This window comes from Artibeus jamaicensis, unplaced genomic scaffold (assembly GCF_021234435.1).
Source record: "Artibeus jamaicensis isolate MK-2021 breed Jamaican fruit bat unplaced genomic scaffold, CSHL_Jam_final contig_548, whole genome shotgun sequence".
NCBI lineage: Eukaryota > Metazoa > Chordata > Mammalia > Chiroptera > Phyllostomidae > Artibeus > Artibeus jamaicensis.
The window spans coordinates 21,865,666-21,892,324 of NW_026521883.1; the positions used below are offsets into that span (position 1 = coordinate 21,865,666).

A 26,659-nucleotide genomic window follows, 5' to 3' on the forward strand; every position below is an offset into this window, starting at 1 on the left:
AAATTCAAAAAGACATGTTAGCAAAGATGTGGAGCAGCTGGAACTCTCACCCACCGATGGTGGGAGTGTAACTGTTACAACCACTTTGGAAAACAGGTAAATTCTTTGAAGAGGTGAACCAGGCAGTCCACTCTTAGGTATTAACCCAAGAAAAATGAAAAACATGTCCACACATAGATTTGTACACAAATATTTTTAGTAGCATTATTCATAATAGCCAAAAACTAGAAATGATCAAAATGCCCATCAATAGTGCATACATAAACACATATGGCATCTGCATGCAGTGAGTGTTACACATATGACCCATTCTGGGAGGCGTGCTGCGTACTTCTCAGGTCCTGTGGGATAAAGCTGCTTATCTGCAGCAGAAAGTGCCCCTGACTTGATAACTCTGCTCCGCCCCCCTCACTCATTCCCCTTGCTCTTTCACTACCCTCCTGGGAGCCGTCCCCAAACACTCCACCTTCATTCAAGTCTGTCTCGGGCTCTGCTTCTGAGAAAAAATAGAACTGAAATCACATATTTATTATCATGGGAATTGTTAAATAAATCTGAATAAGTCAATATGACAAATTATTAATATTATGCACCCAATTTTAAGTGTTTGCAAACAATGGCAAAATTGTGTTTGACATAATGAATGTAAGGTTTTCTGTAAAGAGTCCAAATGCACATAAAATATATTCTTCATTATGCAAAATAAATAGAAAGTAAAAGGATCTGATACAATAAGTCCCATACAAAAGTAAGGAATTTCTGTATCTTGCACAACCTTCTATAATGCCTTATCAAAGGCACACATAAAATAATTGCAGAATAAACATTATCGCAGGCAAATGGTCCCATGAACAATATGCCAAAACTATAATATGCCAATTATATGCCAAAATCTTTTTTGTAATTAGCAAGTCACATCCATCATAATATATTATTAACAAGTAGGTCTTATCTCACAAATGAAAAGAGTTCAATATTAGAAAATTCATCTAATTCATAATATTTATAATAAATATTATGGGTATAATTCATAATATTTTTAATAAACTGATCTCCAATATTGAGCAGACATTTTAAAAAATTGATACCCATTAACTATGTTTTAATCTTAGCAAACTAAGAATTACAAACAGTAACAAAAAAGTATATCCTTAATTTAACAAAGCACAGGTACTACAAACTGACATCTGTTATGTACCAGATTCTGTTTGACACCGAGGCTGCAGCATCGAAGAGGGGAGGCAACAGTACCTGAAGTCACAGAGCTTGTAATCTACTCAAAATAATGCCAGAAACATGACACATCTTCAGTAAATGTTCCTTAAATGAATGAGCAAATGAACAAAATAAACAAGTATTAAGTAGTAGCCTTAGGTTCTTTTGCAACCCCGATACAAATTTTCAATTAATTTAATAACTTATTATAAATTTGGTATCTCCTAAAGAGTTCATTTGGGTACAAATACAAACACATAACAGCAATCCTAAATACTCACGGGTATAGGGGATTTGTATTGGACAGCTGGAGAGTGTTTGCTTTCACAGGTTCCACAGCTATTAATATATCTTGTTCTATAGCCATAGGAAGAACAGAATATCCACAGTAATCTATATGTTCTCCTAGAAGAAAGAGAAAGCATTTCTTATCATTGGAAACACATGACACAAGAGAAACACAAGTTGATACACAGGAAAAACTTGAAGCCAGGTTTTAACAGAAAACAAAAATACCACAGGCGGTAAGTGATTAAGTTTTCTTTTTCTCCCAGATATTTGAGCCAGGAACTTCTGCTAGCATAAATATATTAGTTATTAGTGTCTATTAATTTTAAACTTCTCCACAAGATTTTTTATCTACTTTCTAATTCATAATGAACATCTTCAAATATTTGTTATGAGACTAGTTATATGAAGCATCAAAAAAAAAAGTATCTCCTTTCTGTCATTCTTCTCTATTAACTTTTAAAATATGAACGATTGAAGCCTTTAGTGCACTTTTCCTTATATTAACATGAGTCCACTCTATTCCTCACCAGTGAATGAGCTCACTAAAGTAAGGACTTTGCTTTACTTTTCTTACATTCTAACCAAATGCCTAACAAATTATACTGACACCAATAAGTTGTGTTAAGTATGCTACACATAGCTGGGGTTTAAAAAAAGAATTTAGAAAAAGTATATTTGATTTGTACTACTTTATACATAGTCAGCAGTTGGGAACCACTCTGCCTGGTTTCAGGAGTTGTAACTGGCCCCCCATGGCTAAGGCTGAGTGAGCAACCTCTGGAATGCAAGCCACTAAGAAGACAAAGCTTCTCCCCAGCCCCCAATGCTTGGTCGGTTAGTCAGAGATAGGTATGACCCCTCAGAGGAGGAGCAGCCTAAGCCAGACACGATCCCTTGGGAGACCATCATGGAAGGACTCTGGGGGCTGCAACAAAGAGGGAGTGATGGACTCTCGCTCCCCAGCTATTCTGACATAGCCTGAGTCCCCATTTCTGTCTGGGAGAAGCACTTCCTGGCTCTAATCCACTTAAGCCTGAAAACCTATGATGGAGGAGGCAGTGCAGCCCTGTGCTGGAAAGGGCGCCACCTCCCCCCCCCCCACCCTGGGATCAGGCCTAAGAAAAAATGTGTAAAATGCTGTGAAACCTGCTTGTTTAGAATGCTCTCATTTCAATGATAAGGGTCCAAGCAAGAAGTTTGTTCCTCAAAGTTTTATGGCTCTTTAGCTATCTGACCCTGACTGAGAATAAGCCCTCATAGTTCTTTGAATGCTATCTATTGTTTGATCCTTACCTATATTCTTGTGCAAATGAACCCAATAAAAGCCCCTTGAGGAAGGGGCTCTTGGCCCTTCTCCCTTGAGTGATCAGCCACCTTTCCTCCCCAAGCAGATCACATCTTGGTAGTTTCACTTCCATCCATGGTGGATGGGGGGGGGGGGGGAATTTGCAGGCAAAGCTGCCCCCACAGTCAACAAACATAGGAGGCAAACTACCCTTTTCATTATAATTCCTCCTTGAAATACAAGGAAGAATTTTTTTCTACTATACAATAATGTCTTCAAATTCCTATTTAAATTCAAGGTTGTTATTCATAAAATTTAAATACAAAATCACAATTCAGGAAAGATGGGATAAGCAAGCCCGATTGTATTTCCACAGGCCAGGTTTTTATATCTGTTCCTGTGGCAGACATTCATCAACTGAAAAATATAAAGTGAATGGAAGGCAATTCAACTGGATAATTATATTTTTAAACCAATGTTTTACATATTATTACAGTAAAATCCTTTTGTTTCTACATTGATGTGTCCTTCAAAAAAATAAAATAGGCTTCCAGTCAAGATGGCTGCATTGGTAAATGCAGTACTTGCATTCTCCCTCAACTACATCAGAATTACAGCTGAACTACAGAACAACCATCATTCAGAACCACCTGAAATCCAGCTGGATAGAAGTCCTCCAATTAAGGATATAAATAAGAAGCCACATTGAGACTGGTAGGAAGGGAGGAAATACAGAGCAGGCTGTTTTTATACTAACGTGTGGCAGATAAAATTGGGAGATAACTCAGCTGCAAACATCTCTCCTGAGAAATAAGGGGTCCCAGCCCCCAATCAGGCCTCCCAGACCAGGTTTCCAGTGCTAGGAAGACAAGTCCCCATCACTTTTGGCTGTAAAAACCAATGGGGATTGTGGCAGAGGGAGAGAGAGGGCTTCGGGAGTCCCAGGCAGTTTCTCATAAAGGCTGCACACATGGATGTACCTGGACTCATTTGCTCTGAGTTCCAGTGCTGGGACAGCAGCTTGAAAGACACCAGGGACATACCAGAAGGAACTGAAGTGTCTGGCATCAGGGCCGGAGCTGGAGGGGCAGCTTTCTCACATACAGAAGTGCAGGCAGAGACCATTGTTCCTTTTCAAACTCCTTCTCCCACAGAGCTGGCAGGATAGCACCATATTTAAGTCTACATCAACCTGGCTATCACCATTCACCCAGCCCTGGTGATTCCCTGAGACCCCGCTCCCACAACCTGTGGGTCCACAAAAGTTGCTTCTATTGGTTTTTCCATGGAATGGCCTGTCTAGCTTCTTGCTTTAGATTTTCCTAAAATCTTTCAAATAAGGAGCTTCGGCCTCATTGTGCCTCATACCACTTGCTAAGTGACCCCAGGCCTGGCAGTAGCAGCAGCTGGCCTTGCTTCCCAGCTTGGCTTCTTTTGGCACCTCGAAGCCCAGCACAAGTAGCAGCCATCTGCAGATCACTTTGTAGCTCATGCCAGCTTGCCTCGGGCAGAACATATGAGGTGGCTGACCTTGGCCTGCACATCCTAGGAGGCCCCAGAGTCAGTGAACTCTGCGGACCACTTCAGACATGTCAAAGCACCACCAAATCACCTGCACAAGCAACTCACTAATGGGGCAGACTCAGCAGGCACCAGAGCCTCACTGGAGTAATTCCTGTTCCATGGAGTGGGGTCGTCTATGCAGGTAATCCTCCACAGTAGTCATAGCCAGTTCTTATAGCAAATTAGCCTGGTGGAAAATCCCTCCCATTGACATGCCAACAGCAATCAAGGATCAACTAAAACAAGAGGGTGTACACAGCCCACAGAGGGGGAGAGGTGCACCTGGAGCACCTAACTCAGATAAACAGGGAGGTTGTGACACTGGACCCTACAAGATACCTAGTACATTAGTCCATTCTGCCAAGCCCAGGAGATTTAGCAACTCTACCTAACACAGAAACAAAAACAGGGAGAGAGAAGACGAGGAAAATGTCTTCCAAAATGAGGAGACAAGGAAAAATTTCCCAAATGAAAGAACAGAACTGAATGTCAGGGAAAAAACCTAAACAAAATAGAGGCAAGCAAACTACTAGATACAGAGTTCAAAACACTGGTAATAAGGATGCTCAATGAACTCAGTGAGAACCTCAACAGCATAAAAAAGAACATGGAAACCATAAAAAAGAACCAGTTAGAAATGAAGAATATTTACAGGGAGTCAACAGTACAGTAGATAAAGCAGGGAATTAAAACAGTGATTTGGAATATAAAGAAGCCAAAAAAAGAAAACACCCAATCAAAACAGCAAAAAGAAAAAATTCAAAAAAGTGAGAATAGTGCAATGAGCCTCTGGTACATCTTCAAGCATACCAACATTCATATCATGGGGGTGACAAAAGGAGGGGAGAGAGAGAGCAAGAAATTGAAAACCTATTTTTAAAAAAATAATGAAAGAAAACTTCCTTAACCTGAAGAAGAAAATAGATACACAAGTCCAGGAAGCACAAGAAAGTCTCAAACAAGAGGAACCCAAAGAGGCCCACAGCAAGACATGGCAAAATTAAAATGCAAAAGGTTAAAGACAAAGAAAGAATCTTAAAAGCGGCCAAGAGAACAGCAGTTAGTTACCTACAAGGGAGTTCCCATAAGACTGTCAGCGGATTTCTCAACAGAGACTTCACAGGCCAGAAGGGATTGGCAAGAAATATTCAAAGTGATGTTAAGTAAGGACCTACAACCAAGATCACTCTACCCAGCAAAGCTCTCATTTAGAATTGTAGGACATACAAAGAACTCTCCAGACAGACAATGCTAAAGGAGTTCATCACCACCAAAACAGTATGACAGAAAAATAATTTTTAATAATAAAAAAGTAGTAAAAATAAAGAGTTTTTCTCCTAGATTGACAATGACAGATGGAGAAGCAGTTATCCAAGTTATTGTTCTCCCCAACTTCCTTCAAGAAGACAATAATACAAAACAATGGTTCACAAGTAGAAAACACATATTTATTTTTATGTACTATTTTTTAATTATTTTATTGTTGTTCAGTTAAAGTTGTTTGCATTTTCTCCCCACCCCTCCCTGAAACCCAACCCAAAGAAAACAAGTATTTAAGCAAGTGTAACTCTAGGGAGGCACCAGATTCCATTGGGAAGGCTACAGTGTGGATGTCAGCCTTTATCTCTTTTGTCAAAAATGATGGCAGTAACTGGGTGAAGGGCAGGGAGGGAGCAGGAACTGCTGGCAAGTAAGGATGATAAGACTATTACATTCTGAATATTTTAACAAAACTTAAACAGAACATATGCTTTTAATAAACACTAAAATTCATTTCATCCCAAACACTAACTAAATTAACTACATTGGAACATAATATACCTACTTCTTTTATGATGTTATGTTATGTTATGTTATGAATGTTATGTTATGTTATGTTATTTGTTTGTTTGTTTGTTTTTAGAGTTGGGGGAGGGAGAAAGAAAGGAAGAGGAACACCAATGCATGAGAGATACATGGATCAGTTGCCTCTCACTCGCGCTCCCAACTGCGGGTCTGGCCTGCACCCCAGGCACGTGCCCTGACCAGGAATCAAACTGGCAACTCTTTGGTCCATAGGCAGGCACTCAGTCCACTAAGCCACACCAGCCAGGGCTCATATAACTCTTCTCTAAAATCAGAAAATAGTCAATAAATATACTAGAATAAGAATTACTTATCAAGAAAACCTTTGGTTTGGACCCCTTCCCCTCAAAACTAAGTGAAGCTTGGCTCTGTTCTGAAAATATTGCTTCTTTTCAGTCCTCTTGCAATAGCAAGGAGTTGTTCTCCTGCTCTGCTGTTTCCAGGCCTTTTGTCTGCCTTCCTGTTCTTAGGAGGCTCAACCACATTCTCTCCTCATCACTCTCATCTATGATTCTTTTAGACACTCAGTTCCTCTGTGAAGACCTTAGCACCTAATTCCAGCCTGTCTCCATTCCATTCCTGCAATAACCAGGACACCATCCAGGTAAACAACCCAGGCCAAGGCCCCAGCTTCCTCATCCCTTGACCCATAGAGAACCTGCCCTCCTCCTCTCTGCTTCAGCCACATACTTACATCCATGGTACTTACAAATCTAGTAATGACCATAGACCTTCTTATCACCTGGAACTGTTCTACCTATGAAATCTTAGTTTCAAATATCATATTCATTACTAAAACTTTCCATCCTGCTATTTCTATTACTCAGATTATGCCACTTGCCTGTTTTCCAGACTCAGTTCTTTGCCCTTTTTACCTTTCAAGCTCCCCACTACCTGTCCTTCTTTTTCTACCCAGCATAGATTCCTGGTTTCATATCATCATCTTCCCAATGCCACTCTCATTCTCCTATAATCTCCATCCAAAACAAAACCCCAAATACAGATCAAACACAGGCAACTCAGACTAACTGAGAAGGAAAAAACGAAACTTTGCAGACTGGTATTGCTGTAACGCTTTGTCTCCAGCTCTAACCAGTCCTCAGCATTACCCAGCAAACCTTCTGTTTTCCCAGTCATCTCCTCTTTCATCCTTCTTTACAAGGCTATTCCACATTTTCTGCCTCCTCCTTAAATGGTCAACCCTTCCTACTCTCCCCCATGAGAACTCCCTCAACTTTCCATACAAAAATTAAAAATTTACCTACATCAACCTGAGTCCTTTTCTCCCTTGTCTTACATGAAAACGAGTCCAAGTGGTCCTCAGCATAGGCTCTAGATGCCGGCCCTCTTACCTTCCAGGAAACTCTGCTCCATCAGTTCCTCCCTGCTTGGATGTCTTCCATCTCTCTCCCCAGTGGATTTACTCCATTCCCCTCCCTCCTTATTTAACCATACTCAAGCCTTTCATATTTTTTAAATCTCCATTATTCGCTTCAAAATAACATAAGGCTGTCTGAGTTGATAATAATTGAAGCTCTTGGGTACATGGGAGTTTATTATATTATTCCAACTACTTTTTTGTATGCTTACATTTTCCATAGTAAAGCGTTTTCTTTTTAATCCTCCTTTGAGTCCTACATTTTTCTCAGTTCTACATCCCATTTTCTCTCCATAAAAGCCAACCATTCTCACATAAAGACTGGGACTGTTGCAACTTTATACATTACGGCATCCCCGTGCCAGCACATGTTAGGTGTTCAGTCCATATTGGTAGAATAGATATAATCACATGTCATGCCACAGTACTTAAATATCATTGTAACTGGATAAGGAGCTACACAAGTTTCCTGTTTTGGATGGAAAAAGGGATTCTCTGGAAAGTAAGAAGGTTTCTATGGAAAGTAACCTCATAGGGTGATCTGATCATAAATTCCTAACTGGGGAGGTTATGGTTGGTAGTCATGTCCCAGGCATTTAACTTATTTAGTAAAAGGCTTATCTTTGCCTTAAGCAAGCTCTGTCCATTATTTCTGTGAATCTAGGTTAACACACCTTTGAAATGCCCCTTTTCAAAACCCTCCTTCTTTTTTTTAATTTTTAAAATAATTTTATTTAGTTACTTTTCAAGTACAGTTTTTTGTCTATTTCTCACATCCCAGCACCCCGCCCCCGACCCTGTGCTCCCAACTCCCTCCCATTTCCACCCCCCTTAGTTCTCATTCCTGTGTCCTTCATATTTGTTCCTCCAAATCCCTCCCCTTTTTCCCCCTTAAATTCCCTTCCCTCTCCCCTCTGGTCACTGTCCCCTTGTTCTCTATTTCAGTGTCTTTGTTTTTATTCTGCTTGCTTGTTTGTTTTGTTGTTTAGCTTCCTGTTAAAGGTGAGATCATATGGTATTTGTCTTTTAACACCTGGCCTATTTCACTCAGCATAATGCTTTCCAGTTCCATCCATGTTGTTGCAAAGGGTAGTAGCTCCTTCTTTCTCTCTGCTGCATAGAATTCCATTGTGTATATATACCACAATTTTTTGATCCATTCATTTACTGACGGGCACCTAGGTTGCTTCCAACTCTTGGCTATTGTAAACTGTGCTGCTGTGAACATTGTGATGCATAGGTTCTTTGAAATTGATGTTTTAGGATTCTTAGGATATAATCCTAGCAGTGGAATTGCTGGGTCAAAAGGCAGGTCGATTTTTATTTTTCTGAGAAAATTCCATACTGTTTTCCATAATGGTTGCACCAGCCTGCAATCCCACAAACAGTGAACTAAGGACCCCTTTTCCCACAATCTCTCCAACATTTGTTGTTTGTTGCTTTGTTTATGATAGCCATCCTGACTGGTGTAAAGTGGTATCTCATTGTGGTTTTAATTTGCATCTCTCTGATAGCTAATGATATTGAGCATCTCTTCATGTGTCTCTCGATATTCTGTATGTCCTCCTTGGAGGGTGTCTGTTCAAGTCTTTTGCCCATTTTTTAAATTGGGTTAGATGTCTTCTTAGAGTGAAGTCGTGTAAGTTCTTTGTATATTTTGGAGATTAAACCTTTGTCTGAGGTATCATTGGCAAATATGTTTTCCCATACAGTTGGTTGTCTTTTTAATTTAATACTGTTTTCTTTAGCCGTGCAGAAGCTTTTTATTTTGATGAGATCCCATTTGTTTATTCTTTTCTTTATATTCCTTGCTCGAGGGGACATATCAGTAAAAAATGTTGCTGCATGGAATATCTGAGATTTTCTTGCCAATGTTCTCCTCTAGGACTTTAATGGTGTCACGGCTTATATTTAAGTCTTTTATCCACCTTGAATTTATTTTGGTGTATGGTGTAAGTTGGTGCTCGAGTTTCATTTTTTTGCATGTAGCTGTCCAGTTCTCCCAACACCACTTGTTGAAGAGGCTATCTTCACTCCATTTTATATTACTGCCCCCTTTGTCAAATATTAATTGACTGTAGAGAGTTGGGTTGATTTCTGGGCTCTCTGTTCTGTTCCATTGGTCTGTGTGTCTGTTTTTATGCCAGTACCAAGCTGTTTTGATTACAGTGGCCTTGTAATACAGTTTGATATCAGGTATTGTGATCCCTCCTACTTTGTTCTTCTTTCTCAAAAGTGCAGCTGCTATTCGGGGTCGTTTATGGTTCCATATAAATTTTCGAAGTGTTTGTTCTATGTCTGTGAAATATGCCATTGGTACTTTAATAGGTATTGCATTGAATCTGTATATTGCTTTGGGTAGTATGGACATTTTGATGATGTTAATTCTTCCAATCCATGAACAAGGTATATGTTTCCATTTGTTTGTGTCTTCCCTGATTTCTTTCTTCAGGGCTGTGTAGTTTTCTGCATACAGGTCTTTTACCTCCTTGGTTAGGTTTATTCCCAGATATTTTATTTTTCTTTTTGCTATATCAAAGGGGATTTTTTTTCTTGATTTCTGCTTCTGCTGATTCATTGTTAGTATACAAAAATACCTTTGATTTCTGGATATTGACTTTGTATCCTGCTGTTTTGCCAAATTCATTAATTAGTTCAAGCAGTTTTTTGGTAGAGTCTATAGGATTTTCCATGTACACTATCATGTCATCTGCAAACAGTGACAGTTTTGTTTCCTCCTTTCCTATTTGGATGCCTTTTATTTCCTTTTTTTACCTAATCGCTGTGGCCAAAACTTCCAAAACTATATTGAATAGAAGTGGTGAAAGTGGACCTTGTCTTGTTCCTGTTCTTAGTGGAAAAGCTTTTAGTTTTTGCCCATTGAGTATGATATTGGCTGTAGGTCTCTCATATATGGCCTTTATTATATTGAGGAATGCTCCCTTTATTCCCACTTTGCTGAGTGTTTTTATCATAAATGGGTGTTGTACCTTATCAAAAGCTTTTTCCGCATCTATTGATATGATCATGTGGTTTCTGTCTTTGCTTTTATTTATGTGATGAATTACATTTACTGATTTGCGAATGTTGAACCATCCTTGCATTCCTGGGATGAATCCCACTTGGTCATGGTGTATGATCTTTTTGATATATTGTTGGATGTGATTTGCCAATATTTTGTTGAGGATTTTAGCGTCTGTGTTCATCAGCGATATTGGCCTGAAGTTCTCTTTCTTTGTTGTGTCTCTGTCTGGTTTTGGAACTAGTATGATGCTGGCTTTATAAAAAGAATTTGGGAGTTTTCCATCCTTCTGGATTTTTTTGAATAGTCTGTGAAGAATAGGGGTTAGCTCTTCCTTAAATGCTTTGTAGAATTCTCCTGTGAAACCATCTGGTCCAGGGCTTTTGTGTGGTGGGAGTTTTTTGATTGCTGCTTCAATTTCTTTTGCTGTTATTGGTGTGTTCAGATTTTCTGTGTCTTTTTCATTAAGTTTTGGAAGATTGTATTTTTCTAGAAATGTGTCCATTTCCCCTAGGTTTTCAAATTTCTTGACGTACAGTTCTTCGTAGTAATTTCTTACAATCCCTTCCATTTCTGTGGTATCAGTTGTAATCTCTCCTCTTTCATTTCTGATTGTGTTTATTTGTGTCCTCTCTCTTCTTTTCTTGATGAGCCTACTTAAAGGCTTGTCTATTTTGTTTATCTTTTCAAAGAACCAACTCCTGGATTCATTGATCCTTAGGATTGTGCTTTTAGTCTCTGTCATTTAGTTCTGCTCTAATCTTGGTTATTTCCTTCCTTCTGCTTGCTCTGGGCTGTCTTTGTTGTTGTTCCTCAAGTTCTTGCAGGCGTAGGGTTAGGTTGTTTGTTTGAAATGTTTCTATCTTCTTTAGGTAGGCCTGTATTGCTATAAACTTCCCTCTCAGGACTGCCTTCGCTGTGTCCCGTAAGTTTGGGTTGTTGTGAGTTCATTTTCATTTGTTTCCAGAAACTTTTTGATTTCTTTCCTAATTTCATTCTTGACCCATTCATTGTTTAATAGCATACCATTCAGTCTCCATGATTTTGGGTGCTTTGGGTCAAAACCCTCCTTCTAATGCATTAGTTTAACTATCCTGTATTCCAGCCCCTGAATTAGTTTTTCCCACCTTCATGTAATCTTCCTTATTGTCCCTCCTTAATCTCAAATGCATATGAGAGCTGCAAAACTTCTCCAGAGCATTTGTGACCTTGCTCCCCAGCACATGTCATCAGTTTGGCTCAAATGAACTATTATAAAAAAATTTTTAAATAAATAACACACAAAAAATCATTCTTCATGTCACTACACTATTATTAAAAGTGAGGAATTATAGGGTTTCCCAGTATTCTTCTAATCCAGTGAGTAAATGTAAAATTCATCAAAATTATTCACCACAGTTGAAAAATTTAACCTGCAGCACAGAACAATATTTTTGTCCCTTATGAAACAATATTAATAACCAGTTTCAATAAATTTATAAATTTTTAATGAATGGGCAAAATTAACATTAATAATTACTACATTGGGAAAGATGAAAATATTGTATGGTTCCTATGTTTTGCATAAGTGTATCTTACTATAGTAGATATATGTAAAATATCCTATTTTTTTTTCGGTTCTCCTGGAAAAAAAATTAAGAAAACAAGATATTAACAAAAATTTGGATTTTACCAAAAGAAGAAAAACTTAGAGAAGGAAGTTTTGAAATACCTATTATGTTGACCCTTCCCGGTGCTCGAACATAAAACTTGGGAATGGATCCGAACTTAGAGTTAAACATCTCCTTTAGCTTTAGCAATCTGAAAACAAGAGTAAAATATGTCAGAATATCCACATAATAGAAAAGTCTATAGGATATACACGCTGAAACATACTTCATATATCTACCATCATTAATTACCCCTAAAAAATAAAAAAGCAAAATGTTTTACTGACATCCTTCCTTAAAAACCCCAGGAACAAAAAATATCGTAATCCCCACTAAGCAACACAAGAGTATAGCTAAGCACACAAAAGTTTTAAAAAGTTAAATAAACTCCTATTAAATTTTCTATAGATTTAGACCTTCTTCTGCAGACACAAACCTGGCCCATCTCGTCATGCCAGAAAGTCAGGAAGTGCTGAAACAAGGACCATAACAGAGACCGTAACTGCTGACACAGGAGCCCAGAGAAATTCCCACTGCCCACATCTGAAACAATCTGACCACCAACATAGTGATAAAAGTAACATGTTATAACCCATAAGATAAAATAGAAGTCAATGTGTCCACCCAATCATAAGTAAATGGAAGAAAAGAAAAAAATACTTCCTTACACTAGAATGCCAAATAATAAATGTAAACTACATGAAAAAAACTAGAAAAATCATCATCGGGTAATTGTCCCAGTAATAACTAATTCAGGCAAGGATCATCAATGGAAGCTAAAACCAGTAAATGAAAGTCTGATATGAGACAGAATACTAACATATTCTTAAAGCATTTCACCAAAAGATACTAATTAGAGAAGAGAAAATAGTAACTTTATGGTGGAAAAACCAGGCAGCTGTCTCTTAACCTAGTGATCCAAGTTAACAGCACTGGCACCAGAGCAAATGGACACCATGTACCTCCTGATGCAATGTACTGAGAAAACAAAATTCCTTTTTTGTAGTATTCTTACCAAAAATAAATAAAGTGAATCTAATCATGAAGAAACATTAAATAACCTCTGTTAAAAGAGAAATTTTTAAAGTATAATTGCAACTCTTATATACGTATAAAATAAATGTGTTAAAATTTTTTATTTCATTTAATGATGAAACCAGTAAAACACTGTAACCAGTTGGGAGAATCCAAAGTACTGCTTATATACCATCAAATAAAGAATGTTGAAACGAATTTACAAGTAAACACAAAAACTATTGAAACTAGTTAATAGCAACAATCACCTAACTGCATTCTACCAGACAGAATGTGCGATTTCTATGGACAAGAATTGTTTGAATTGCTGTCAGTTTCCTATGGCCTATATCACTATGAAATAGCTTGACTGTAACAAAAAGCTCAGAGTCACAGAGAAATCAGAGAACTTGAAAGACAGGTATGCCAGGCAACTTCTGGTTCTCCTTAGAGACAGTCAGTAATTTTTTGGTGCATTTCAACATTTTTCACAATTTTTTCCTGCAACCCAAATTGAGGGATATTCTATAAAATAATTGGTCATGAAATACAAAGAAAGACTGAGAAAATGCCTACCCCTCAAAATAAAAAATTTTTTAAAAAACTAAATACAACATGTGTCCTCCATTGAACTGATCCCCCCCAAATTGTTTTTTTGTTCTTTTTTTTTTTTTTGCTATAAAGGACATTAATGGAATAATCGGTAGCACTTGAGGTCTCTCAATTGGATAATGTATCGATGCTCATTTCCTGATTTTGATCATTCTATTCTGGTTACATTAGAAAATGTTCTTGTTTCTGGGAAACACACTCTAAAGAGGCAACGTATCTTCAATTTAATCTCAAAACGTTTAGTAAAATATAACAGAAAAAGAGAGAGCGAACAATAAAGCAAATATAGAATTATGTTAACAGTTGGAGAATCTGGGAGACAAATACACAGTAGTTTTTTTTAACTATATTTGACGTTTCTGTAAGTCAAATTATTTCAAAATACAAAGTTTTAAAAAGCACTTACTGATTCTTTACCAAGTACTGTACGTAAATGTAAAAAGGAGGTTAATAACAGATGTTGGCCTCTAGGAATATAAAAGTAAGCTAAAAGAACATTACAGCGTGACGATAAAGTGATAAGCCAGACAAATACAGTCCTTTAGGAGCAGAAAAAAGCTATTTAGCCCCTATTATGGGAGAACGCAGATGAAGATAAACCCAAAACCGGGAGAATAAGATAGAGGCTTTCCAAAGAGGCAACGGTTAAAATGAATTGTAAAGGATGCCAGACAAGTGGAGTGTTGTGAAGCATTCTAGGTAAATGGAATTAAAAGGCCCAGCATGCTGCATATAAATACATCAAAGGAGAAAAGTAGGAGAGGAGGGTGGTGGTCATCAAACAGATCTTAAAGGGCCTCCTATGACAAGTTGGGGGAACCTAGCTTTTAACACATAGACAGCGGATGGGAAGAGATGTTTAAGGATGAAGTATATTGATTTCACATTTGACAAAGCTCACTGGCAAGTGTATAGAACATGGGTCATAGGAAGGCAAGGCAGAAGCAAAGAAATCCAATAGGAGGCCACTGTAGTGAGAAATGCTTTCAGTACATTAGTGGTGGAGATAGAGAAGGGTGAAAATTAAATTGATATAAGAAAGTCTAATCAATAGGGATTAGTGACCAATTAGGTGTGGAGAAAAGGGAGATGTATCTTTGCAGGAATTTTCTGGCTTATGTAATTCCACTGTCCTGAAAAGGGACTGGTATTTCTGCTTGTGAAAATCACATACTGACCAAAGTCAAGTTCTGCTGAACTTGAACCCTTATTAATTTGCTTTATAAGCACTACAAGCACAAACAAGATGAAGTACTAACAGCAGTGTTAGAATAAGATTCCTAAAACATGTTCTAATAAAATGATTTTGAGTTACTAAATTTTGTATTATTTTCTCAGACTACCTCAGGAAGGCAGCCTATTCAAGCCTTTCCATAACTACTCAGTCACCAAGAAGCTTACCATACAACATTCCTGCCTTTGAAACTCAAATGCCCAGAGGTTAGCAAAGCAATCAAGGAAAGTACTTTTCTCTAAGAATAGAAAGAACTGAGGTGTACATGTTTTTCTAAACTTCATACATAACCTTCTAATAATGAAGCACAATGGCTATAATTGGGAGAGGCTGCATTTTTACCACACTGGACTAGTCACCAGCAACACTCCATCTCTTAAAATGTAGCCATTTAAAGGATGCCTCCAAAAAGAGTACAATGAGCATTTTCAATCTGCAAATAAAAGCTCCTACAAAGATCACACTGTTAAAGGCAGAAAAGGTCACATTATCACTGCACAAATTGTTGAATCTGGCGGCCTGAATGCTCTTTTCACTTGAGAACTTTTTTTGTTGTTGTTACAGGTCTATTTTATTTACCTTGTATATCCCACTTATTGTGTATATTCTTTTTTTAAATTAATTTTATTTAGTTATTTTTCAAGTACAGTTTTTTGTCTATTTTTCCCATCCCAGCCTCCCCCCACCCCTTGCTCCCCACCTCCCTCCCATTTCCACCCCCCCTTAGTTCTTGTCCCTGTGTCCTTCCTATTTGTTCCTCCAAATCCCTCCCCCTTTTCCCCCTTAACTGAGATCTTTTTTAACAGCAGTTTTAGTAACAGAACTTGAGAAACAAAATTATGACTGTAGTGAGTGAAATAGATTTCAATGTAAGGACTGTTTTCCAAGGACCTTCAGGTAACCAAATGGCTAAATGCAAAGAAGAAGGAATTAAGATTTTAGGAGATAAGACAGGTATCTTTGGTTTGCCAATAGGCTCTTAGATAAGTCTCCTGTACTGTCTGTGCTTCTGGTCTCCCTTCAACATCAGGATACCCAGTAATGGCACTATGTAAAATATGAATTTTTAATGCTTGGTTTTAATGCTTGTCATATTGACAACCAAGTATTCTTAAATTAAGAATTCTTAATTCTTAAATTAAGAATACTTGGTTGTCAATATGTATTTTTATGTGAGAGGAATCAGGACATGCCACTCCAAATTATGTCACTTGGCATGAAAATTATTTTGAGTTGAAGGCAATTAAGAAATAGCAAACACAGGAAGAGCTCTCTATCCTCCAGCTACCTAAAAGCATGATACAAATTTCCCTTTTTAAAAAAGATTTTATTTATTTATGTTTAGAGACAGGGCAAAGGGAGGGAGAAAAAGGAGAGAAACAATATGAGAGAAACATCGATGGGTGGTCTCTTCCTACTGCACTGACCGGGACGGAACCTGCAGCACAGGCATGTGCCCTGACCCGGAACTGAATGGGCAAACCCTCACCCTGCCCAACCAACTGAGCGATACCGGTTAAGGCATAAATTTCCCATTTTGAAGTTGCCTCATTCCGTCTCCCATACTAAGAAATACTCTTATCACTGGATACTTCACTGACTTGAGTCTGTATAAAGAAACCTTATTAAAATAACCCTTCCAGTCTTCATTAGTTCACCCCATAGAGTCAGCTTCCCATAACTTACCATCCCTAGAAGCCCAAGCCCCTTCCCTTCACTACTCACTTCTCACAATGTATCTTCCTTTGTTAAAATGGTATATTATCTCCCAGCCCTCACCACTTCTTTGAGTTTTCATTTCTGTGAAGCCCCCATGTGCGTATGAATAAGCCTTGTCTCCTGATAATTTATCTTTTGTCAATTTAATTCACAGGTGCCCACTACTAAAACTAAGAGGGTAGAGGAAGTTTTTCCTCACTTAAAATCATAATTTTAATGAGTTGTCTGTCCTTCACTCTCCTCAACCATGAACTGAGGATAATAATAGAAATTCCTGCAAAGGCTTATTATGAGGATTTTATAAGCATGCAGTACTTATTAGTTATCATTATAAAATTTATGTTTGAGAATTTAACATATGTTTAAAAATAGCATTTCGAAGTATGAATAATTGCCCTTGGGGGAGGAGAAGGAAATTTAATCCCTACTTTGCTCCTTCCACCACAATTCATTTTAGGCCCTGGCTGGTGTAGCTCAGTGTATTAAGTGGGGGCCTGGGAACTAAAGGGTCACAGTTCAATTCCCAGTCAGAGCACATGCCTGGGTTGCAGGTCTGTTCCCAGCAGGGGGCACATGAGAGGCAACCCTCTTTCCTTCCCTTCCCCTTTAAAGATAAATAAATGAAATCTTTTTTAAAAAGTGAAACTTAAATAAAAAAAACAGTGAAACAAATCTGTATGGAGTGATATGGCAGAATCTCCAAGAAATATTGTTAAGTAAAAAAAAGTGACAGAAAAACAAATATGATTCTACTTATATGAACATAACATTAACATCTTTATTAAAAAAATGGTTACAATGATATTATAAGGATACTATAAAGATAAAATGATATTACAAGGACACAAATCAAACTCCTAAGAAGGAAAGAACTGGCAGCACAGGGTAGGAATCAGAGACTGTAGTGAAGAAGGGAACTGTGAGGTTTCCAGGTTTTACTGAGTATACTTTTAAACAATCCAAATCTTTCCTACTGAGAATGCAATCATATAGCACCATTATCATAAAGACAAAAGGTGGGAAACAACCCACCAACTCATGAATGGATAAACAAAAGGTGGTTTATCCATACAGTAGAATAGTATTCAACCATAAAAAGGAATGACATACTGATGTTTCATGAATGAACCTGAAAAATACAATAAGCGAAAGAAGCCAGTCATGGAAACTACATATTATGTAATCCCATTTATTTGAAACTTCCAGAATAACTAAATACATAGAGATAGAAAGTACCAGTACATTAGTGATTGCTTAGGACTGGGGGATGCAGGATTCTTTTGGGAGTGATGAAGAGGTTCTAACTTTGACTACGGTGATAGTTGCACAATCCCATGAATACACCAGAAAACATTTGATTGTAAACTTCAAATAGGTAAAGTGTTTGGTATGTTAATTATGTATCAATAAAACTGTTTAAAAAATAATAACCCAGAAATTTAAAACTTAATCCCAAAGAGAAGGAAAAAAAAGAGACACCACTGCTGAGAGAAGCAGTGAGAAGCGAGCGGAAGTCAAAGCAGTCTCACAAAGCAGGGGGCATGCACAATTGGGATGCAGAAAAGAAATTAGAGCTCCTATTGCTATTTGATTTTTGTATAAAAAGAACAGAAACTCAGTTTATTAAAACATGTGATTTGGTTGACGAGTGCCTTCATTCAGAGGCTCACGTGGCTGTGAAGTCGAAGAAGCACCCTGAAGAAAGGCGTTCCACAAGAAGACAGTCTAATCTCGGCACTCTCATGCCTTTTTCTCCCTTCCAGCAACTGCAACATATGACCAGCTAGGTGGATTTATAGATATACTAGCTAAATTTAACTTAAGTCACCCCCAAAAAAACAAATAAGTGGCTGAAGCATTGCTTGAAGCTAACGATCATACTGCATGCACAAGAAAATGGCAGTGCAAACTTATCTGACTGCTATTATGATCTCTTTACTCAGCACAGAATAAATATTTGTTGCATGAATGAACACTGTAAAAGGCAAAAAATCTCTAAGAACCTTTCGTAAACAACTCTTCATTTCTAGTAACTTACCACTATTCCTCCTTCCCAACAGGACAACTATAGAAATACTGAGCATTATTATTAAAATCATATAAAATGGAAAGAAACTTATACATAGATATATTTTATGTAAAAAACTAATCTACGTGGTGCCAGATTATTTTCATGTAACAAGTTTTTCATGAACCTTATTGGGAGCATGTCTTTAAGAGTGTCCTAATTCATTCAAATGTTTAAGGGCAACAGTACTGTGCAAGGACCTCTGGAAAATATACCGACATACAAAGAAATTCATAAGTAGTCTAAAGAAGTGCTAGTATCCATAATCAAAAACTGTTTCTTTCTGGTAACTAAAGACCCACTGTTGGCTAGCTTACCCGTGAAAAAGCACGTGTAGATTTTAGTAAATTACACCGTCAACTGTCACACAACAGTCATATACCTGGAAGTAGGGAAGTAGGGAGGACTTAATATTAGAGAGAAAAGTTCAGAGAGCAGGGGGAGAGTAAAAATTGGAAACAGCAGAGGGGTAGCAAATCCAACCTTAGAAAATCTGTAAGGCTAAAACTGTAGCATGTTCAGACTTCATTCTATGAGATTTCAGTTCCACTGTATATCAGAATGAAGTATTTCTACAAAGTTATCTGCAAGATGCACTGAAATGAAAAGATCGCCCACTAGGTATCACTAAACTCTTTGTTTTTCTGTAGGTAGGTACTGACAGCAGGTGCCAATTCATAGATACCATGATTTGTTTAGAAGTATGCAGATACCAAGGGTTGTTTAGGATGAGACGCTTTTTCTTTTTCTTCATCTTCTATTTTTTTTCTTTTGCATTTCTTTTTGTTTTCAATTACTATCTTAGAAAGGGTACCTTGAAAAGCACTACGGCTGGCAGGTAAGACAGAGAAGATGTTCAAAAGTTAATGTGGGCACTTCTGCTAAAGCCCTGCAGAGGTGTGTACCACCTTCAGCAAGAAAGGAAAAGGTAGGATCTGAATAGATGAAGCAAAACACACGTTCCCGCTGTAAGTCAAGGTGGAAAGTGCGGCGTGGTCCTCCTTGCAAGCCCAGCCACGCGCGCGGCCTTATGAAATCCCAAGGATTCTTTTCGCTCCCGGAGGCAAAAGCAGCGCCCCAGAGAAGAACCAAAACCCGGACACCATTTGCACCTAGCCAACCTCGGGGGTCCCACACCCAGCATCTCCTCTCCCCCACCTGGGATGTTCTGCCACCTGGACTCGACACGTGAGAGGGCCCTCCGTAGCCATATTTCAAGGTGATCTTTCTTCTGTAGATTCCACGGTCGAATACAGAATCCCAAGACAGCAGGAGCCCTTTCTTCCGGGAGCCACCGGCCCCCACCCTGCGGAAATCCTGCTGCGGAGCTGCGTTGGCTGCTTCCAGTGGCCCCTCCTCCGGCTCCTCCTCCCTGAGCCCCGGGGCTCCCAGCCCGTCCAGAAGCTGTCAGATGCAGCCGAGGTGCGGCTCAGGGCTTTGGGGGAACCTCGGACTCACTGGGGCCCCGTGTCAAGCACCTGCAAAGCTAATTTTGGAAGTCTTTTTTTCTGTGCCCTGGGGATAAATCTGAGTAGAGAGTTATAACGCTGCGCCTGAGGTTGTGCTTTTTTCTCTACTTGGGAGGAGAAGGGGGGAGAAGGTACAGAAAATAAGTAGCATAGACGATAGGTAGAAAATAGATAGGGGGGAGGGCAAGAATAGTAGGGGAAATATAGAATCTAAAGAACTTGAGACACGTGGTCATAAACTAAAGGGGGGAATGGTGGGGGAGGGGGTGTGCAGGGTGGAGGGGAATGAAGGGGGGATAGAACAACTGTATTGGCATAATCAAAAACTATATTTTAAAAATAAAAATAAAAAGTTAGGACTTTTGTTCTTTAATGACCAGCAACTACTTCCCAGAATAACACTAAACTGTTTAGTTATTGTCTCCCGTGTCGGTTATTTAAAAATCAGGCAATATAAAATTGATGCAGCACCTGACTTGACATATTTGCATTTATTCCAAAATAGGTGCACTGGTGGACCTTCCTAGAATACAGTTAATAGTGAGAAAAAAATGCATGTGTTTCAAACTTCAAGAGCCCTTAGCGTCCAACTCAACTTCTTTATTTTTCAGTTACCTAGAGAAATTTCAGGTGCCCTATACCAAGAAACATACCACCCCCACTCCATCACTCTACCATATTTCTATGTTGTTGTCTTCACAGTTGTCACAAGTTACGCATATTTATTTTCTCTATGCATTTTTTTGTCTGCTACCACCTCTGTCATCACTACCATTACAAAGTTAGCAATTTGAGCGTAGGAACTATGTATCCCCAGCACCCAGAACAGAACCTGACAATTTTTTTTTTATCAGTAGGTAAGATGAACTTAATGAACGACCAAAAGGTGAAGTGACTTGCTTAAAGATAGACTGCTAATTGGTAGCAGAACTTGAATTAAACTTCAAGTCTATTACCTCTCTAGTGTACTTTGTACCCCAGAATGCTGAGATTTAACCCGGGCAAAGCCAGTTAGTAACACACTTATCCCAAGGTTTCCAAGTTGAGGAAGTGTGGGCCAACATGACCAACTCACAGGGATAGTGGCATAACCCAGACAGATTCGCTAAGCTGCCACTCCAGAATTTCTGTCGTGTGTACACGGGGAAGAGGTATGTGGAGGCGAAAGCTAAAGTGACATTTGACAATATCAAACTGTAGCTAAAGGTGTGCAGCCCATTGGCACCTGCTTGCATTGTTACTGTAAATGGAACATCACTGTAACTAAGCTATTCGGGCCCAGGACTACTTTTTATTATTTCGCTCCTTATCACTAGCAGATGAAGTGATTATATCTTTTTTGAACCTCAGTAAATCCTAGTGTGATGCTTATTGTGGTTCACTCTTGAGTAAGGGGAGGCATTTCGTCACTTCTATAAATATGTTTGAATGAAGAGAGAACCTGGTGAGAATAAATGTAAATTTTCTAGGAATACCAGTAAATATGAAAAAGGAAAGATCTTTTTTAAATCAGACATGTTTCTAATATATCCTTTTATGGTCACTGAAAAATAACTAAATTTTGAAGCTTTCCATATTGTTAATAGTCCCTAAACAACCTCATTCCATACAGTATTTTTAAATGAATTCAATGACTATTAAAAACTATGTTTCATAAAATAATATTTCCTATTGAATGTGTATTTGATGACTAAATATTAACTTTGATAAGTGAAACCTGATGCCAAAACATTAGTTTGGATCTTGGATACATCTCTATTGCAGTTGCAATAAAACTGATAAAGACTAGAAAGCATCACACAGAACAAAAAGTAAAACTCCCTTTTTGGAATAATGGAGCCAAAGTGAAAGAGTAAGGATATAGTGGGGCTGGAATTAAAGCCCAGGTCCCTAGACTCCCAGCCCAGCCTACTCCTGAATGTGTGTGAGTTTTGATGAGACCTCAGTGAAGTATGCTTTAAGAAAAATTATTGAAATAATTAGTAACTTTGTCTCCAAAATTTATACATTATTATTTTTATAAAACACTACTTTTAAAATAACTTGTTCTCCAACTACTGAAGACTCCCAACTGGAAACCAAAAAACAAAACTCACATACTTTTTTATGCCATCTTCCTTATGCCCAGCCTCTTGCTAAGTAAGCACTTTACATTTACTATTAACTCTGTGCGTCTTCCCAACAATCCTTATGAAGTAGGAAAGTATTCTTCCTTTGTCAATTTTAAAATAATCATAATACAGGTTACCTAAAATTATCAAAAATATACTTTAAAGATTCAAATTATGTTGAGAATTAAATGGCCAATTATTTTTGACAAAGGTGCCAAGACAATTCAATAGGAAAAGGATCATCTTTTTAACAACACTGAAACAATGTAATTTCCATATGCAGAAAAAAACAAACCTCTACATTCACCTCATACTGTACATAAAAATTAAACTTGAAATTGGCATAGACCTAAATGTAAGAGTTAAAACTAAATAAAACTTCTGGAAGAAAACATAAGAGAAAATCTTAGTGGTGGGGCAAAGATTCTTTAAATACCACACACACGAAAAGCACAAAGAACTCTTACAACTTAATGGTAATGAGAAAAATAACCCAATTAAAAATAGACAAAAGAACTGAAGATCTACTTTGCCAAAGAAGATGCATGGATGACAAATAAGCACATGAATGAGAAGATGTTCAACATTAGTCAGAACAGAGATGAAAGTTAAACCCACAATGATATACCACTACACTCCTGCTAGGGGGCTCATTTTAAAAGAACTGACCACACGTGTTGGCAAGGATGTGATGCAACTAGAACTCTTACACACTGCTGACGGATACACAAAACTGCAAGAACAGTTAAGAAAACAATTTGACAGTTTCTTAAAAAGGTAAACATATACATACCATATGATCCAACCATTCCACTACTAGGTACTTACCTATCATTCATTTATACTGCTGTGTAACAATATTACCACAAACTTAGTATAAAACAATACACATTGATTATCTCAGTTTCTATGGTTCAGAGTCAGGGCACAGCTTAGCTGGTTCCTCTCTCTAAGGCACAGGTGGCAAACACAAGGCCCACGGGCCAAAGCGGGCCCTCCACCTTGTTTTATGTGGCCAGGCACCTTGTTTCTACCCAGCAGCAGCACCAAGCTCTCACTTAACTGTTAAGGAGTAGTTACATTTATGCAGTCTTAAAATTACATTCAGCCCTTTACAGGCAACTGCAAAGCTGATGAGGCACCCGGTGAAAATGAGTTTGACACCCCTGCTCTAAGGTCTCACAAAGTATTATCTGAGGTTCAGCTGGGGAATGATTCATTTCCAAGATTGCACAGGTGTAAGGAGAATTTGGTTCTTATCAGGTTGTCAGCATGAAGACCACAGTTTCTTGCTAGCTGTTGGCTCAATGCCACCTTCAGCTCTTTACCACATGGTCCTTCACAACAAGGCCACTTGCTTTTTAAAAGCCAGAAAAGGAGACAGAGTCTGTCCTAGCAAGACGGGTTTACAATATTGTGTAACGGAATCATGTATATTACCCTTTGCTGTATCTTGTGGCTAAAAGCAAGCAACATTTATTTGTCAATTATACTCCAACAAAGTTTTTTTTTAAAGGCAAGTCAGATTTCACCCATGATGAAAAGGGAGCAGCAGTGTCCAACTCACACCCCCCAGCCACATGCAACTCAGGATGGCTATAAATGTGGCCCAACACAAAACTGTAAATTCACTTAATATATTATGACATTTCTTTTTCGTGATCGTGTGTTGCAATGTATTTAATGTGTGGCCCAAGACAACTCTTTTTCCGTTGTGGCCCAGAGATGCCAAAAGGCTGGTCACCCCTGAGGGTAAGTATTATTCAAAAGCATGAGTAATGAGACCACCTTGGAGTCCATCCACCACATTACACAAGAGAAATAAAACACATGTCTGTACAAAAACCTGTAGACAAATGTTCTTAGCAGCTTTATTTGTATCAGTCAAAAACTAAAAAGAGTCAAATACCCATCAACAGGATAAACTGTGGTATATCCATACAATGGAATATACAGCAATAAAAGGAAACAACTAATTGATACATGCATCAACATGGATCAACCTCAGAATAATTATACTGAGTGAAAGAAGCCAAGCAAAAGAGAGTACATACTGTATGCTTTATTTACATCAAATTCTAGAAAAGCAAATTAATCTCTTGTGACAAAACAAACAGATCAGTGATTTCCTGAGAAAACTGAAGGGAGGAGGAGACAGATTACCAAAAGGTGATGAGAAAATTCTGTAGTGATAAATGTTTATTATCTTGGTAGTGGTCATGGTTTCACAGATTTATACGTATGTCAAAATGTTAGGAACCACCCTGCCTGGTTTCAGAAGCTATAACCGCCCCCATAGCTAAGGATGAGTGAGAAACCTTGGGACCATAAGCCACTAAGGAGACAAAGCTTATCTTCCTGCCAGGGGCACCACCTCTGCCCCGTTTTACTTCACCTTGCTTGGCCCTGGGTGGGTGACCATTTAGCCAATGATGGGTAAGATTTATCATGAGGAGGATGACCTAAAACAGGCACAGTCATGAAGGGGCCCTCAGGGAAGGACTTGGGAAGCTATAGAAAAAGGGGCTGATGGACCCTCATCCTTCAGCTTCGTTATAGCCTAAGTCCTCATTCTGTCTGTGAGAAGTCTCCTAATGTCTTGGCTGCCTTACTTCCCCTGCCTGACTTAAGCCTGAAACAATGAGGGGTGGTGCAGCCCTGTGCTGGAAACGGGGAGATCTGCTGGGTGATCAGGCCTAAGAAAGAACACATAAAATCCTGTAAAACCTGCTTTGCTAAGAATGTCCTCAGTTTTCTGAGAAGGGTCCAAGCTTGAAATGAGTTTGTTTCCCAAAGTGTTATGGCCTTTTAGCTAACTGACCCTGACTCAGATTAAGCCCTCATAGTTCTTTGTATGTTATCAATTGTTTGATCCTTACTACCTGACAATGATTGAAGAGCTTTACCCGTATTCCTGTGCAAATTATTGAACCCAATAAAAGCCCACTGAGGAAAAAGCTCCTGGCCTTTCTCCTTTGAGAATTTGGCCACCTTTCCTCCTTAAGCAGATCATATCACGTCTTGGTAGACTTAGTCTCATCCATGGTGGACTGGGAGCTCTGCAGGCAAAGCTCCCCCACATGAAAATTCATCAAATTATACACATTATGTGCAGTTTAATGTACCTCAACAAAGCTTTTTCTGTTTTTTAAAAACATAGCATCCACTCCAACAAGGGCACCAATTAATCATCACATCAATTAATTAAAATAAAAAATGTGTTCATTATTTACCACTCAGTAAAACTGATACCAAGAAAAAGAATTGCATAACTGCACAAATATTCATAATATGCTGTGTGAATGAGGTGACATTCAAATGAACTTTCAAGGACAAAAAAGATTTTGATGTGTAGTGATAGAAATAAGAGCATTCCCAGCACAGAAAGATTAATTAACATGCTTGTTTATTCAACAAACATTCATTACACTTGTGTACTCAAGGAATGTGCTAAGCACAGTGAAGACCTTTTTAACTGCTCTTAGCAAGTTTCCAGACTGGGTTTATGAAATTTGGAGATGACCAGGATATTATGCTCAAAACTTAGCTACATTTTTCCTAATGTTCCTAGTCATTAATTTATTTGAACAATTCTTTCTTCATTGTAGGAATAAATAATTACATTAAAAAGTCATAAATTATATAAATAAATTCAATAAAATGATTTTTATACATGTGGTCAGTACATACATGGTTGATAATTTCAAAACTGTTTCATTATTTAAGAAGTAAAACTATATAGCTCTGATTACTCTGAGGATTCAACCTTAGGATTCAACTTTATCTTGAAGAATTATGAATTTCTGGTAGAGTAACCATATGACTTATTGTCTAAACAACTGAGAATGATAGATATGCCGATAATTATTATTCTGGGAAAACAATACTAAATCAGGACTGTCCTGGGCAAACTGAGATGGATAGTCATCCCAGTATAGGGAGATTTTGTTTTGTTGTAAGTTTTCAAGTACTGATTCCTGAGCTCTACCCAAGATCTACTGACTCAAATCTCTGGTATAGAGTTTGGGGAGCTATAATTTAATGAGGTGCTATAATTGGAAAGCCTTGGACTCTAACATGGTATCATTTAAGGCTCTTCCAATTCTAAAATTATGTTTAATAAGAAAATTTTGAAGATACACTGGCTATTAGACGATATCGAGGAATGATTAATTTTCTGTGTA

The 26,659-nt window shown here is 38.2% G+C and overlaps 1 protein-coding gene across 2 annotated transcripts in view; it reads right to left on the reverse strand.

The window, feature by feature from the left end:
• The window catches only part of GALK2 (galactokinase 2), a 124,227-nt gene that overhangs the window by 96,302 nt on the left and 1,266 nt on the right, over positions 1–26,659 (reverse strand). The window contains exons 1-3 of one of the 2 annotated variants that reach the window (XM_037156517.2): positions 20,054–20,188; positions 12,311–12,399; positions 1,497–1,620 (exon numbers count right to left, since the gene is read on the reverse strand). In XM_037156517.2, the coding sequence (XP_037012412.2) occupies positions 1,497–1,620; positions 12,311–12,399; positions 20,054–20,106 (266 nt within the window). In that variant the 5' untranslated portion in view covers positions 20,107–20,188. Of the gene's footprint in view, positions 1–1,496; positions 1,621–12,310; positions 12,400–20,053; positions 20,189–26,659 lie in introns of those variants that run through there. The other variant, XM_037156518.2, reaches the window with a different exon arrangement.